This window comes from Salvelinus namaycush, chromosome 20 (assembly GCF_016432855.1).
Source record: "Salvelinus namaycush isolate Seneca chromosome 20, SaNama_1.0, whole genome shotgun sequence".
NCBI classification, from domain to species: domain Eukaryota; kingdom Metazoa; phylum Chordata; class Actinopteri; order Salmoniformes; family Salmonidae; genus Salvelinus; species Salvelinus namaycush.
The window spans coordinates 2353196-2369392 of NC_052326.1; the positions used below are offsets into that span (position 1 = coordinate 2353196).

Genomic DNA, 16197 nt, shown 5'->3' on the forward strand with positions numbered 1-16197 from the left:
AGCTATAATAAAGAACTACAGATGCCATGATGATCTAGATGTGACTGATGAATCAAGGCAAAGGTAAGATTCTCTGGATGAACTATCTAATGTCAACTGACTTGCGCAAGTTTTACATTTACACAATACCTGTTAGCAAAGGTGTCAGCTTGAGATGACATGCAGGAGCTTGCAGGGATTTGTAGTTTTGCATGATGTCTACTTTGATGCTAATTGGCATTTTCAAATCTGAGATTAAATAGAGCCGAATATATTGATAAAAGTCACCTTGTCCGAGGGATATTTACATGGTTATCAAAATGTCATGCCAGGGTAAGCCTACACGAAACACAGCCCTTATTTCAAGTGTTTCTAAAAATCCCCTATGGGAAAAATTAATGGTGTAAAAATGATTGGAACCATTTCCCTGTTTGACCGCTAGGTTTTATGGGTATTATGACACCTCCACCGTGGGGCTCTACTCTGCCTCGATATAAGAGAACTGAGTTGAACGTTCCTCAGCTAGTGATCACACAGCCTTTGTTTTATAGCTCATACACTGTCAGTCACAACTACTGTAGTCAGGTAACACATATAGCCATAGCTCTTTCTAACAATGTCACACAGACACTAACATGGTTTTACAAAATGAGAAGTCATCCTCAGAGCACCATCCCTTCCTCCTACATACATTGTTACAAAGTGCAATATCTGTTTATGGCATTTGCAAATACAATATAGATAAATTCATCATCTAAAACAATGATTATAGGATCCACAATTAATTGTAGTCTGTTGCGTAACATTTTCACTTCGTAAGTAGAACTACTACTATCTACAATCTGCCTACACTTGTAGCCAGCCTACCTGTCTTTGTAACTTGTAAATCACATTCAAAAAGCGTTAAGAATGCCCTCTTCGATTGATGAATTATCATAGCAATCGTCTGATGATTGCCTTGCACTCAGGTGCGCGGCTCTTATGGCAGTTACGGTAGAGAATTCCTCCACATTTTTTTTCCCGTGGAAGTCTCGGTCAATTAGTTAGACAGTAAGGAGAGCTTGAAGTCAGTACTCCTCCAATGAGAAGCTAAAACACCCACTACTCTTGCTTCGATTTGTGGGAATCCCGGCGGAATTTTGGATTTATTTAAAAACATGGGATTTGAGTTGGATCGGTTTAAAGGGGCTGTGGACCCAGATTTTAAATGCAATTTGTGTAATAAAGTTCTAGAAGACCCGCTCACTACTCCGTGTGGTCACGTCTTCTGCGCTGGCTGTGTGCTGCCGTGGGTTGTCCAGCAAAGCAGCTGCCCCGTCAAATGTCAAAGGATCTCCACGAAAGAGCTGAACCACGTTCTCCCTCTGAAAAGCCTGATTATGAAGCTGGACATAAAGTGTGACAATCATGCCAGAGGCTGTGAAAAAGTGGTAAAGCTGCAACATCTGGCAGAGCACGCCGAGATGTGCGATTACTCGCCGGCAAAATGCAGGAATAAAGGATGCAACGAGGTACTCAACCTGAAGGACATGGATGCACATATGCGCGAATCGTGTGATTGCAGACCGGTTGGGATATGCGAAAATGGATGTGGATTGATGCTCACCCACAAAGAGCAAAAACTAGACACCCATTGCTGTTTGAAAGCCCTGAAAGCACATAATAGTGCATTGCACGTGAAGGTGGTCAGCTTGGACAAAGAGTTCAAGAAGCAATCTTTGAAATCGAGCAAAAGAGAGAAATCTCTTCTTGCTCAACTCTCTGCTGTGCACAATGAGCTACAAATGACAGCGCTGAAGTATCAGAAGAAATTCACTGAATACAGTGCAAGGATCGACTCGCTGACTAAGACCCTTGCTCCCCCGTGCAAGGTAAATTCGTTTCAAATTACATCATTTGTGGCTATGGAATTTGTAATGCTGGTAGTTACTTTGTGATTGTCGAGGGTTCTATTGTGTGTTACTTTGTCTCTTCTGCGCGCGTACTGTCATTCTTTTCACATCTGGTCTTCGGGCGCTACTTTGTTGCATGTTCCGTTACTTATCAGATGTTTGTATTATTAACCAATGGAAAACTTTAGAGGTCCGATGTCTGCAAGCCCTTGACCAGACAGACTTTGAGTCTCCTGTGGTCAAACACGCTTTTATTAGTCTACTACTTAAATTGCGTTTAATGTGATTTCCAACGACGAAGTAATTGTAGGGGCCAACTAATGGTCAGAAGTGTTTCTTCTCCTCAGCTTGCCATACGTGTATGCCTGTCAGCTGCACTTACAGCCAGCTGGCAGTCTGGGGGAGGGGCAAATATTTACTATTGTTCTGTACACATGACTCAGGTCACAATTACCTCCTCAAGGATCCGCCAACCTCTTCAGGGTTGTTAGGGACTGTCTGTCTGAAGATGTTGGAAGAGACTGTGCTATTGTAATAACAACATAATAAAAATGTGCCTCGTTTTTGCCATGTTCTATAGCCAACTCAACACACTGGATAGAAATGGATATAGGCCTCTCTTCTGGTCAGCTAGGGAGTGGTTGAAGTGTTTATGATGTTGTGTAAGTCCACATTAACCCATAGTGGAAGAGCAGGCGAGGTACAAGGCTACACGCATTCTGAATGTAAGTTAACAGAGAGACGTGTCAGTAGTGTGACATCTTTTGACCCTTACCTAGTGTTGTTGTGTTTTCTCCCCTTGTTTTTGAACTGACAATGTGTGCTGCACCGCACAACCACACATTTACAAGATACCAATGATCAGTTATTATAACTAACATCATCTTTTCAGCCTGGTAAGAGGAAACCCTTTCAACGGAGATTCAGGTTACTTATTTAGTACTATGTATTCAACCCTCTGAAAGGACTGCGCTGTACAAACTCAGTGAAAGGGGATGCACGAAGAAAGTTGTGCTCCTCCTTGAAGCTCTAATCCCTGGAAACATCTCCAAAGGTGTCGTTTCTCATATGATCCATGAAAGAAAAAGAGGGAAGCCAGAAACAAAAATCAGAATGAGGATGATGTGGTCAGTTTTAAAGGATTTTTCTCTTCAGATTTTTCCTTCAGATTCAGTCAAGCACTATGAACAGGGTTGTTTGGCGGAGAACTTCAGTGCACATGTGGCAGTATCAAACGGAAAGACACAAGTGGAATTAACTGTTGGAGGCGGGCAATTTGGTGACTGTCGCTGCATTGCAAATCTTAAGAGAGCCAGCGTCTCTGTTTCTTCTTGGGCTAGTTCAGGTCACGTGTTATCAGATCCTGTGAAATGTAGGACTTATTTCTGATTCAGGGTGACATATTTGGTCCACAAGCCACTGCCAAATATCAGTGGAGACAGTGACTGGTAGCCTCCTTTGACTGCTGGGTTTGGGGCACGGAATCTCAGAGACTCTCTTTTTTAAGTACAGTGAAAAATGGCATAGCCCAGCTTTCTAGTATTGCTATACGCTTGGCTTCTGATGTACAGAATTTAACAGAATAAGAATGACTGGGCTGGATATGGGAATGTTGTCTTTCACCTTGGTCCTGTTGTAAATAAGGCTACATATAGATGACTGAGAAGCAAGATCAACACTGTCTGTGATGATTGCTGTGTGTCTGTGGGATTTAGTACCTTTCTGGCATGACATGCTTACCCAACTGGTTTTAGAAGACCTCAGTCCTCCTTACACATTGTCTTGGTTACTCAGTTCTGACAGATCTAGGCTGTCCTTACAACATCTAAAAGGTAGGGACAAGGCTGTGTACATAAGACTAACTTCCTAACCTATTCTTTTTTCCCTATTCATATAGTTCATATTCCCAGATATTAGATGTGTTCAATTCCACGTTGACTGACACCGAATCAGAATTTTCACTTAAAAAATATGTCAAACAAAAACCCTTGATTGCAAAGTTAATCAAACCATACAACTCTATTGTGTTATTGACTGTACGTTTGTCTATCCCATGTGTAACTCTGTGTTGTTGTTTTTGTCTCACTGCTTTGCTTTATCTTGGCCAGGTCGCAGTTGTAGAACTTGTTCTCAACTGGCCTACCTGGTTAAATAAAGGTGGGGGGAAAAAAACACTAACCAACTACTTTTAACAATTTCCAAAAACACATTTACTTCAAGAACAGTGCAGATGCAAAGTTTGGTAACAGAATGACGGCCTGTGCTGTTTGAGACGTCATTCTGTTACCAAACTTTGCATCTGCGCTGTTCTTGAAGTAAATGTGTTTTTAGAAAATGTTGAGTCTCAGTGTCACTCTGTTACTGTGGAATTGCCCATATGCCATTATCCATTTAGTAAATGGCCAATAGTTGTCTTTTAAATGTGGAACTCTGTTCACATGCGTCTACACAACTTGGTCCAGCAGCAGTGCACATTCTTCCATGGCGGACATATAAGCTAGTACTCTGTACCCTATCCTGTAGCGTATATGGTAGCCAGACTCAGTCATGACACTGTAAATACTGTTAATATTTGCTTTTATATTTAGTCCCTGTATGCTATGGCATACTCCATACTGGGATGACAGCTGACATGATGTTCCCAGTCCCCCCCCCCCCCCCCCCCCCCCGACTGTCCTCTTAAAAAGGTGGAGAGCTGACTGCATTGGTTTCCAAGCGTTCCACTTGTCATCCCTTCATTGACCGAGAAGTCTACTGCTGTATAAATATAAAGAGCGAATGTCTTCTGGAGCGAGAGAAGGAAAATGGCATGAACCCTCAGTCACTTAGCAGCTCTTTCTCAGAGCTGTTGTAGATCCACAGAGAATCACGGTGTAGATCCACACCAGTGATGTACTAAAATGTGAGAACAGGTGAATCTTTACCCTCTGCTACCAGCCATGTTGGTTATTGTGATACTTTTTTACATATCAATTTACTGTGTATTGAGTAGTCTGGGATTTTACCTCAGGCCTTTTCTATACCTAAAATACTCCATTGACTTCGAAGTCAATTTCCTAGATTTTTTTCAGTCCTTTCTACTGTGTCGTTCAGTTATTTTTGTGTCGTTTTGAAGTGGAAATAAGCTCCAGTTCTCCATCGCTCAGGGAGGGGGTGTCATTGATTTTGTTCAATCATTTATGTTATTCAGTGACATTTGTGGGTTGCTAATGACTACCTGTCTCCTGCCTGTGTCTGTCCACAGGGTGGGGAGACCAAAAACGTCACAGCCATCCTTCATCGGGAGGGCGGTTCTCTGGGCTTCAACATCGTGGGAGGAAGACCATGTGCGGTAAGTTACAAGTGGATTCTCTGCGGTTACTGTTTTTATCTCGTTGATGGTCTGCCAAATGTCGTATGGGAAGTCCGGGATGGAGGCACATACTTGAACCACAATGAATTATAATTTAGTGTTTTACCCCTTTACTGACATAGACATAGCTTAGACAGTAATACACAGTGCACGTTTCTCTCTTGAGCCTATGTGGATGGACCGCATCAATCAAGTTTTTATTGTGTTAGTATATTGGTTGGGTTTAGCGGATTTGGTTTTTCAGATAAAAACTATAATTACTTTATATGAGTGTTAAATGAAGGATTATGACTGTGCCTCCAGTTTTTTTTTGTCTTTAATTGAGGGGACTGTGATGACATGGTAAACAGAGACCAGCTGTGAAATGGGTCCTCTGCCCTGGGCTGATAACCCTTTATGACTTCTGTATTTGCTGTCTCACAGACAAGCATAAATGATTCCATGCTAAGAGTGTCAGTGTTGAAAATATCACTGCTGACTTGGGATCCGAGCGCATATTCACAAAGATTCTTAGAGTAGGAGTGCTGATATAGGATCAGTTTTGCCCTTTTCTAGATGATAATGAATAGAATAATATAGACAGGAGGGACCTGATCCAAGATCGGCACTCCTACTCTGAGATACTTTGAAAATTCAGGAACTGGGTCTCCCATACATGGAGCCTCTGTCTCTCTCTGTGTGTGTGTGTGTGTGTGTGTGTGTGTGTGTGTGTGTGTGTGTGTGTGTGTGTGTGTGTGTGTGTAAAACTGGTCCCGTTGAAATGGTGTTCGCAGTATCTGTTTCACTGGGAAGAATGTGTGCCAAAGGGTTCCACTCAGGGCTGTTTTTCTGGGTTTCATTACAAAAGCTGTAGTGACACACTTTGCTGTAGCGACTTGGATTATTACAGAAATACTATTTTACAGGAGGAAACTATAAAAAGGGACCAAACATCCGAAGCAGATTTTTATTTTCTTAATTCCATGGTCTTGTTGATTTGTAACCTTTCTCGTTCCCTTGACAGAACCATACATCAAGCTCAACTCAACTAGAGTCCAGAGGATACAGTCAACTTGCTCGCAGTGTTTTTAAGGCTCCGGATGTATTCATAAAGAGGTCACCAAATCCTCCACAAGAAACGATTGATTTGAACGGAAATAACATAGAGGCTTTGCAGCTTTTGACACATGGCATTTTCATCCTTGACTGGGGTTGATACGATGGGGAGGCCATGATGGGTTGGGCGCCAGGATAACTATGATTAAGGGCTGGCCTTTGTAGAAAACAGAGGGTCTAAATGCTGGGGATTCATGGCAAAGCATCAGGCCTCTCGCACTGCCCTGTTGTGACATTCCCTTGGCACTCCGGGCCTTTTTTTGGGTGCATCGTGTTGGTTTCACAGTAAACACTGTGCTGTGATGAGCTCGGATAAAAGAGGAAGCAGACCTGAAATAATTAATTACAGCATTCACAGCTTGATTTCTGAGGTTTCTTTAAGTATTCCATAAAAATGTAGCACAGTATCGCACGACTTGGCAGAGGTGCGGGTTGGATTGATGTGGTTTTAAGAGGAGCTGAGATGGATGTTGGCAGTGGTTTTGTTAAGCCAATCATAGCTTTTGCAACTCAGGGGTCACAGCCTCACCGATGGACGCAGAGTGTACCCATCCAACACATCCATTCAACATTTAGCCCCTCTAAGGGGATGGGTCGCAGTCGCACTCTCCCGCCCTGGGAAACATGTCAACTGGCAGGCCATTTTGGCACTGGGGCTGTGTGGAGCACAATATTAAGCCCTGTGTAATGTGCACCTGCAACCCACTAGTGAGTCACTGCGGGCTGTTGATCCATGCGGTTAATCGCTGGGTTAATCCAGGCTGCGTTGATGACTGCAGTTGTGTTCACATGTGACTGCAGGGTGTCTCTGACCCTGATTAGTGAGAATGGGTAATGGGAAAACCATTTAGAATTGTCTGCATAATAACCTCAGGTCTTTTGGAAGTAGGTTAGGCAGTTTTAGCAAGAGACTTGTTTTATTATTTTAAAGATCTTAATTTTTCTGAAGAATTTGAAGTCAATTATCGTGTATTTTAGTTTCATATTTTTTTAATGTAATCATCTTCAATGGTTACAATTATTTCTTATCCAATTTGATCAATGTGTAATCTGAGATAGTTTCTCCCCACAGGACGACCATGATGGCCCTTCGAATGAAGGGATCTTTGTATCTAAGATTGTTGAGAACGGACCAGCAGACAAGGAGGGAGGCCTTCAGATCCACGACAGAATAATGGAGGTATGTGACCTGTACCGTTTCATGTGAAGGCCAATTCAGTATGCAGCCCTTTAACCATATCTGGAGCCTTGGTATTCACATGCATACGTTGTAATGTTAGCACCAGAGAACCAGATATTCTACAACACCCTCGCCCACAACAGTAACCACTTCAAGCAGCAGTAACAAGTGGCTGGAATCCTGCTGTTCATTCAGATTCATCATAAGCTCCCTTGACAATAGACAGATTGAGCCACCAAAACCGACAGCAATATACTTGGCGCCTAGTGACTTAAGACCGCTGGGGCCTCCAAGTGGCCTAGTCGCCTGGTCTGTAAGGAGAGATTAGTTCATGTGCCGTGTGAATGTGTGTCAGTGTGACTTACTGGGAGAAGGGCTGTGTGAGGGGGATACCAGGGGGAATCGGTGTACTGGGTTATAGGAGAGGACGCCTCTGTATAGGATCCTGTTATGCTCAGTTAATAGCCATTCATCTTGAATCAAGTTAAAAGAAAGCAAATTTAGCTTAAAGGTGCAATATGCAGAAATCGCTCCGCCATTTTCCTGGTTGCTAAAATTCAAATAGTAATTTCAGTTTATGTGACAAAACAAGCAAATGGGTCCCATGTGTGTAGAATCATTGTACCATCTAAACCACTGTGAAATATATTTTCAATAGCCAAAAATATTGTATTTTCAGCTGTTTAAGCTGGTGAACAAAACCGAAAGGAAAAGATGCAAAAATGTAACTTAAGAACGGGAAGCAAAGAAATGGCGCACATAGAACAAATGTACCGTTTATTAGACTTGCTTTCAATGTTAATATGGTCAGGTCATCCAAAAAGTGTAATACTGCAGCTTTAAAGATGACATTGGACCCACATTGGTGTTTTTGTCTCTGTATTGTCTTTGACTTAGTGGGGGAGAAGTCACAGAGAGGACGGTGGAGAACGTTAAGAGAATGAGGACATTGAGGATGGAACTAGGGACCCTATTCAGTGACGCTCTCTCAAGATGAGTGGGGTGACTAAACAAAACAGAACCAAATAGAAAACATAGTTGCTGAATCCCTGTGGTGCTTTTCATTTGATAGGGGATCTAATATCAGAGGTGGGTTAAGTTTCTCAGCAGCCATCTTTGTTACAGCTAAGCCGTAAAAATTACCTTGTCATATACGGATTGTTCCCTGGTTGAAGAGAGATGTGTAATTGAGTCAGTTCAGTTGTGTTTCCTACCTGGGGTGATGGAGGTCTCAGTGGGATCTAGTGATTCATTGAAGGGGGAAATGAATACCAAGAACCCACCGGCAGTTCCGTGTACTGTACTCCCAACCCTGTGTGGCAAAACCAACAGTAGCCTCATCCTGCTATGTGGGGCGCCGTGCACAGCTGGAGCGTGCATTTTTAAACCTGCACCACCGGAACCCTTCCAGTACTGCCTCGTCTCTCCCACATATCTTCTGTTTCTTTCTTAAGTGCAGCTCAAATGACTCCTGCTTTTCTCTACTTTGAGGTTGGACGCACCATGATGCAGTTTAAATGGTTGTTTGTGGATGTTGCACATTTTTATTAAGTTCCTGGCGTATTGTTATGTAGGCTATGTGAAAGTTGAGGACTGTATTCGTTCAAATCCACATCATTTATATTTTTGTGGATCACAGTCATGGTGCGTAGCCTAATGCTTGTATTATGCCCCTTTTTTGCTCAGATTCTCAATAAAGGACTGCGTGACCTGACAGCAAACAGGACATGGGTGTCACACATCATGCTTTAATATTCTGATTTCATTGTCCCTATCCCCTTGACAGGTGTGTGAGATGCAACAACTTCAGTGTTTAATCATCACCCCAAACCCATTTCTATTGCCTTTGAAAATCAAAGCTCTTTTTATTTTTTGTATTTTTTTTAAATGAACACCATATGAAAGTAAAATCCCATCGTGTGGATCACCACTCATTTCATGCGCCACAAAAACCTTCAGTGCCTTGCCCAGCTGCGGTGATCAGCTGGCGTAAATGGAGCCATTTACATAACATGTGGAACTAAGACGTAATAACAAGTTCAACTGAGGAGGAAAAAGCACTGGGGTCACTTCTTTCATACATACTAACTAGTGATGGGGGGGGGGGTCGATACAGTTAATTATCGGGATATTATTTTTGATGTATCTTTTTTGACAAAATCACAATGTTGTTTTTGCGATAGTTGGCTGTGCCTGTTTGTTCTCCGTCTTCTTTTCAAACACTGAGCCAATTTATTTTCCGCACTTTTTATTTCCATGACTGATCAAAACTAGTTCTCATGGCTCTCTTGTCCCTCTGCAGCAGACATATGGTGAGCGAACACGTTTGGAACGTCGAATCGCAAAGAAATCACAGTATCGAATCACAATCCGTATAGAATCGCAATACATATCGTATCGGCACGGGAAGTATCATGATAATACCGTATGGTGAGGTCCCTGGCCATTCCCAGCCCTACTACAAACACACATAGCGTGGTGTTCTCTCTTCCTCTTGTGAAGGTGTTAGTTCCAATAAGTATACATGGATGTAACATGTCCATGATGATCCAGGATTGTTCCTCCTTAACAGACTCTTAGTGGAGGAGTGTGATCATGGCAGATGTCCCTCGTCTGCACCACTGCTAACACTTCGGCCTGGGATGAATCTGCTCATGAATGCCTCCTTGTTCAGCACAGACATTTTCTTATAACTTGGAGCAGTGTTTGCTTTTGCTCAGTCTCCGCGAGCTGAAATTGTAATACATAGGTTTGATTCAATTAAACTCATGGGGCTGGGTATAGGCCGAAGAGTGTAATGTACCTACTCGAAAAGGGACTTAGTTTAGCTAATGTTTTCGCTTTGAAATGAGAGGGCTGTGTTGAAGTAAGAAATGGCATTCAAGCATGTTTTCCTTGTTTTTGTTGGGATAGCTAGGCAACTGTAAAAAGGATATTATCTATCTGCCTGCACATTTCATCTAGCGCCAGTCTCTCAGACATTGATAAGTTCTTCACATTGACAAACCACACATGTGCTGTGTGTGTATGACACCACACTGACGCAAACATTGTTAGTGCCAATAAAAATGGAACGAAAATGTGTGCTTTGCTGTTTTTGTCTCCAGGACATGGCGCAGGATATTTACTCATGTCTCACATGTTATGCTGAATCGTAGCATCTTTGTTTGAATGACTAAACCAATGTCACAATCCTAAAATGACTGCCTGATCTCTCAGGATCGTGTTGTTGTTTTTGTAGGCATCCAAGTGCAAGAACGGGAAGAGAACGAGGACGCTGAGCCTGAGACTACAGTTGTAAATGTCACCTTGTAAATCCTCTGCAAACACTCAGGTCATGGAGGGCGAACAACAACAACTACTTTAAAATAAACGGACATTGAGGAGATGCCAGTTCTAGTCTTGGAGGACATGTTATTGCCAGCAGAAATGTGTCCAACTTTAAAGTTAAACTCTGCGATATGACGTTACCACGAGCAGCACCGGAGATATTGATATGAGCGAGATGCAACACTTCGCTCTCACACAGTATCTGCTCATGTGCACGGGTTCGCTTCACGCCGTTACAGCGTGGTAGCCAGGGCACCAAAACAGCTGAGAAGTTGAGCCTCGCGCTTCAACGCTCTGTTGTTGCGGAAGTTGACCCACTATGCTGTTTACTTTCTGCATCTACGTCACATCGCTGAGTCTTCTTTTAATTGTGGCAGCAATGTAAGCTTTAGTCAAGAATTCCCCCTGGGCTGATGGTGTCATGCCTGTCAAAGCCTGTCTCAAGTCTGTCAAAGTAAGAGTCCAGTTTAGTGTCGGTGTTGTTTTTACTTGCTTGGTGACTCTCTCCCTGTTTCTTCTGTAGCATTTGAAGTGAAGGCTCAAGCCAAGGTTCTGATAGATAGCGCTTAGCAGGAATAACACAACAACTTTGGGCCGCATCTCTTGTAAATGTCCATTCTATGGTGTCATCAGCTGCGTTTTTATTTAGCTCACTGTCATATGGTACTGATTTAATGAAAGTGCGTAAGTCATTTTTTTCTTTAGAAATTAATGTGATTTTTCTTCTTCAGGCATTAGGTAGTTTATTGTTGTTAGAAGAGCGACTTCACAGTTTGGTTCCACAGACGTGCATTGACTAGCCACCCTGAATAGAACCGAAATAGCATGCAATTTGTTTCCACACAACACAAACACACCGAGCGTAACATATGACAATATTAATTCACCGGCAATGACTTGTGGTTTTTCTAATCTTCTTGGAAGTGCATGGGGAAGACTGTGGTGGAAAAATGGCTGTTTACAACCACATCAGTACTGCAGTAACACTATTTTGACAATGATAATATTATATTTACCTCTTGACTCAATCAACCTCATTTGCATTTGACTTACCCTCACCCTTCCCCTTATTTTTATTGACTTTGAAATGTGTATCATAAGTTCATGTAAATATGTTTGTTAAAACCCTGTCCCGTTAGGCTAGGCTATGCTAGTCAGCTTTTTTGATGAGGATGCTCCCGGATCCGGGATGGGTATCACTGAAAGGTTATTAACTGCTATGACTGACTATTGCAAAAAAGATAATGTAACATTTTGCTTTGGATAACTACTGACTTCCGTTTTGCACCCCCACAAATTCCTATATTAGGATTGGTTGAAGGATTGGATACTATTCATCATGTCAATTCTGTGACCTGGTCCGTAGAGAAGGGAGGAGGTGACATCCTCGTCCAAGGTCTGGAATTCTGCGGGCCACACCAGAGCAGTCTCTCCTTATCTTCCTGTGACCGCTGAGCTGTGAGGTTACCCACAGTGCACCACTTAACACCCCATACCTCCCCCTAGTTATTTTAGTGACGACTCACCAGCCAGACCCTCCCAGTGCTAAATGGCAGCCATCTGTGGAAGATGGCTGATTAGAAATGTGAGTCGAGTGGAGGGGCGACCAAAGCATGCATGTTGATGAGGCCTAATTCTGTTTGAAGTCTTGGTGTTAGCATTCCTCCCACTTCCCAGGCAGGCCAGGCTAGGGGGACGGAGATGTTTAGACAGTTTGAGAGAAAAGTCTGAGGCGAAATCAGCTCTGCTCTGCTGTGTTCCCACTTGCTGCAAAGTGGCCCTGTCCCTACCCTATAGGGAAACATGGTGATTCCCCTCCCAAGTTTCTGCAAAAAACAGATTCTAAGCTTTTTGCTTAAAGTTTTGCTCAAAGAGAGTAGTTTGCGAATGTTATTTTTAAACTTGCACCACCTTTTGAAATAAATGTCAATCTCTCAAAGTATTTTTTTTTTGTATGTTACCTAAAATTGTATTTCAATCACAAGTGAACCTCTAGAACTTGGGTTAAAAGGATCTAGGGATATTCGTCACTTTGTATTACAGCTTAACTGTTTTAATTCAGTATTCAATGTGAACGAATTGACTAGAATTTGATGTACTTCCAGTACATGAGTCTGTGATAGATTTAGACCTTTCCCAACCAGGGCCCCTCTCCTTCCATTCCCCTCAGAGGGACAGAATGCCAGTATGGTGTGGGCGGTCCGTACCCACTGTCACTAATAAGTTGTCACAGCACATGGCATCTTGGACAGGCTGAGTCACAAGTTCCCATGTGTTATTTCTGACCCGGAGGCTATGAGGAAAAGAAATGGCAGTTATTTCCCTAAGGGGATCACATGTTGTTTGGCATCTCGAGGCAAGAAGTAGGCCTTTGTCAGGGCCTTTATTGAATTTAGGCCCCCGTGCAATTGGCCTCTCTCTCTCTCGTTGTCTGTGTTTTTCTCTGTTTCTCTATTGCTCTCTCTTGCCCTTGCTCCCTGCTCAGTACTCAGTCTCTGTGGCCTTCCCTACTAAAGAGCTCTAGTCTACAGGCCCGGCAGGCAGGCCAGTTTCAGCAGCACAGGAAGGCACATTCCGAGGCTCTCTGGCTCAGCTAAGGCAGGGACATTAAATCAAATGCAACTTTTAAAGAGGCCATAATCAGCTTCTGGTGGTGGCCGCTGCACTGTGCCGGGCGCACACATGGACAGAATGGCCGCCTTTGTGGTTTAAGCAGTAAGTGCCACCGACTGGAACAGTCACAAGGCACATCTTTGTTTTCTCTTCTCCATAGGGAAAAGAGAGCGAGGTTTATGAAGCTGTGGAGTGATCACATATACAACCCTGAGAGGGTGTGAGGTGAACTCGCTCCTCGCCGGTGCCGGCCAGCTCCTCTTTTTCTGCACCGCCACTGTACGCCAATGCCACACACAAAAAAATATAGCATTTTCCACTGTGTTTAAACGGCGTCCTTCCTCAAAGGAGAGCCGACGGTTGATGATTTTCATGGAGACACTCTGTCTGGCCTACTGTAAATGTGTTTGCTTTGCTCCGACACCAGTCTAGTTAAAGGGTGGCTCGGCTCTCTCTTTATTCATAGGACCCACTCCCTTTAATTTATGGCCCCTGAAAGGTTTAGGGGGCAAAAATAGACAGGTGTAATTAAGGATGATTTTCCTGCCAATTAATCATTGGTATTGTGTAAGTGGCTCAGTAACAATAAGCTCAGGTTACCAGCTGCTCTCCCTGTCGGCCCCTGACTCCCCCTGTGGACTGCCCACTGTCTCCCTAATTAACTACCCCCAATTAAATGCTAATAGGCTGATTAACAGACCTTTGTTGTGCTGTATTGGCCCGGCATTTCCTCCTGGTGGCCCTCTGAAATGTGTAAAGACTGCAGCACGTTAATCACTGCCCACTCTTGAGTGATCTCTCTGGGCTCGGCAGGGACCGGTTTGGCCAGCTTCACGCTCCACTGTCCTCCAGCTTGTTTCACTGTGATTGATATCCTTACAAAAAAAAGGCCAGAGTCTGAACCACAGTTGTTTCTATGATTTCAACTGTGTATTATGTGAACTACAAAAGTCAGGGAGGACTAGCGATTTAAGAAATGCTCCATGCAGTAAAATCAATGATGGGACAGAGGCTGCTAGTCATAACCCACAGCTGTACACTTTAGGATTAATCACACATAATGCTGACATGCATGTGGTTTGGGGTGGAAAGTTTGGGTGTAGGGTTTTATTTTATAAATAATCATAATTTTATGGGAATGGAGCTTTCCTAATATGGAGTTTAACAGATGGAAGAAGAGAAGTATATTTTCCTTAAGATACTTAGGACTGGGAGGTTTTTATGACACCGTCCAGCATTGTAGTGATACATGGAAGTACTTTCCTGGTTTACTTCCTGGATATATATTTTTTCTTCTAAAGTTGGCTTCAGACTGTGTGTGTGGCTGTTCCTATCGAAATAACCATACTTTAATTTGAACAAAGTTTGTTCAATATTTCAACGGTCACTTCGTGTTCCAACATCAGTCCCTTCAGCTGGCTGTATAGATTTCCAGCTCTACAGATGTCTCATTTCCTATCATAAAGCATAAGAGTGGATTTAATGTGTTCTCTTCAAATGGAAACTACGAGCTCCTGTGAGTGAATTAGTTTTCCATTCTTCATCAGTGCTTTAATCGGGTACATACGTTATGTTGAGCTATACTGTATATGCTGAAATTCATGGCAGGAAACTCTTCTTGCAGAGTGACATATAACAAACACCCCATAAAAGGTCTTTGTCTACCTGCACTGCAGCCAGACCTCTGTCTAAACTGCTCGGTAACTCAAACTCACTTTTCCATTGGAATACAGTCTAAGCTCTCCCAGGTGCCAGTGGGTGTAACTGTACAGTGTTTTACTTTGTAAGGGACTTTGGATTTTATTCAGGGAGAAGAACACAAAGTGTTGATATCATTGTACTACAGGTAATTCTCCCTCTTCTGACTTGCAGATGATGGGTGATATCTGAGCTAATTAGAAAACAGCACCTTGCATGTTTCTTTAGAGAAATAAAGTACTGTACAAGTCATGCAGAGAAAATGCTCTTCCATTTGCAGTACGTCACAGAGACACCTGCTCCAACATCTCAATAGGCTGTTGCCAGTCTGGACAGTGGACGGGTCACAACGTGTCATTGGATGCTGGAACGGTATCCCAGGATGCTTTGATGTAGCACAAATTCAAGGCTTCGTGGTGGCAGCCTGGCCTCCATTGTACAACACCTTCTTCCATTCGCTAATCCTGACAACATGGACAGCTTTAGAATTCTAATGCTCCCATCCTCGTGAGCCGTTTTTTCAAGAGGGTTTTAGATAGACGCCCTTTAACTTGGCAAGAAAAGTGTAACTGGTGGCCTTTCTGATGCAAATGTGCGAATAGAAAAACCATGTTCGTCAGCTTGGTTCATTACGCATTACGCTGGTCTTTCCTTTCTCTCCCTTGAGAGGGATGTTTCGCGTTCAAGTGGTACCTTGTCTGAATTAAACCTTTTTCTTTAAAAAGAAAGACAGAGAAAAATTGCCAGAACTTCCACAACTAGGAAGCAGTTGAGGAACACACACACACACACACACACACACACACACACACACACACACACACACACACACACACACACACACACACACACACACACGTGGAGTGGGAGTTGGGCTAGGCTGGGGGCATCTCCCTCAAAATACCTACTTCCTCCACTCATGTCTCTTCTGTATGCCTTCACAATCAATGAAGAGTAGAACTTTTCAGCTTCTCTCTCTCTCTCTCTCTCTCTCTCTCTCTCTCTCTCTCTCACTAGAGAAGGATTCGACAAAGTGCGTTACATGTTTAAATTAATGA

The 16197-nt window shown here is 43.0% G+C and overlaps 1 protein-coding gene across 1 annotated transcript in view; it reads left to right on the forward strand.

The window, feature by feature from the left end:
• The first annotated feature begins 1136 nt into the window (after positions 1–1136).
• LOC120065639 (E3 ubiquitin-protein ligase PDZRN3-B-like) overlaps positions 1137–16197 on the forward strand; it is a 123261-nt gene continuing 108200 nt past the window's right edge. The window contains exons 1-3 of the mRNA XM_039016701.1: positions 1137–1850; positions 5116–5202; positions 7391–7498. Coding sequence (XP_038872629.1) covers positions 1137–1850; positions 5116–5202; positions 7391–7498 — 909 coding nt within the window. The remainder of the gene's footprint in view (positions 1851–5115; positions 5203–7390; positions 7499–16197) is intronic.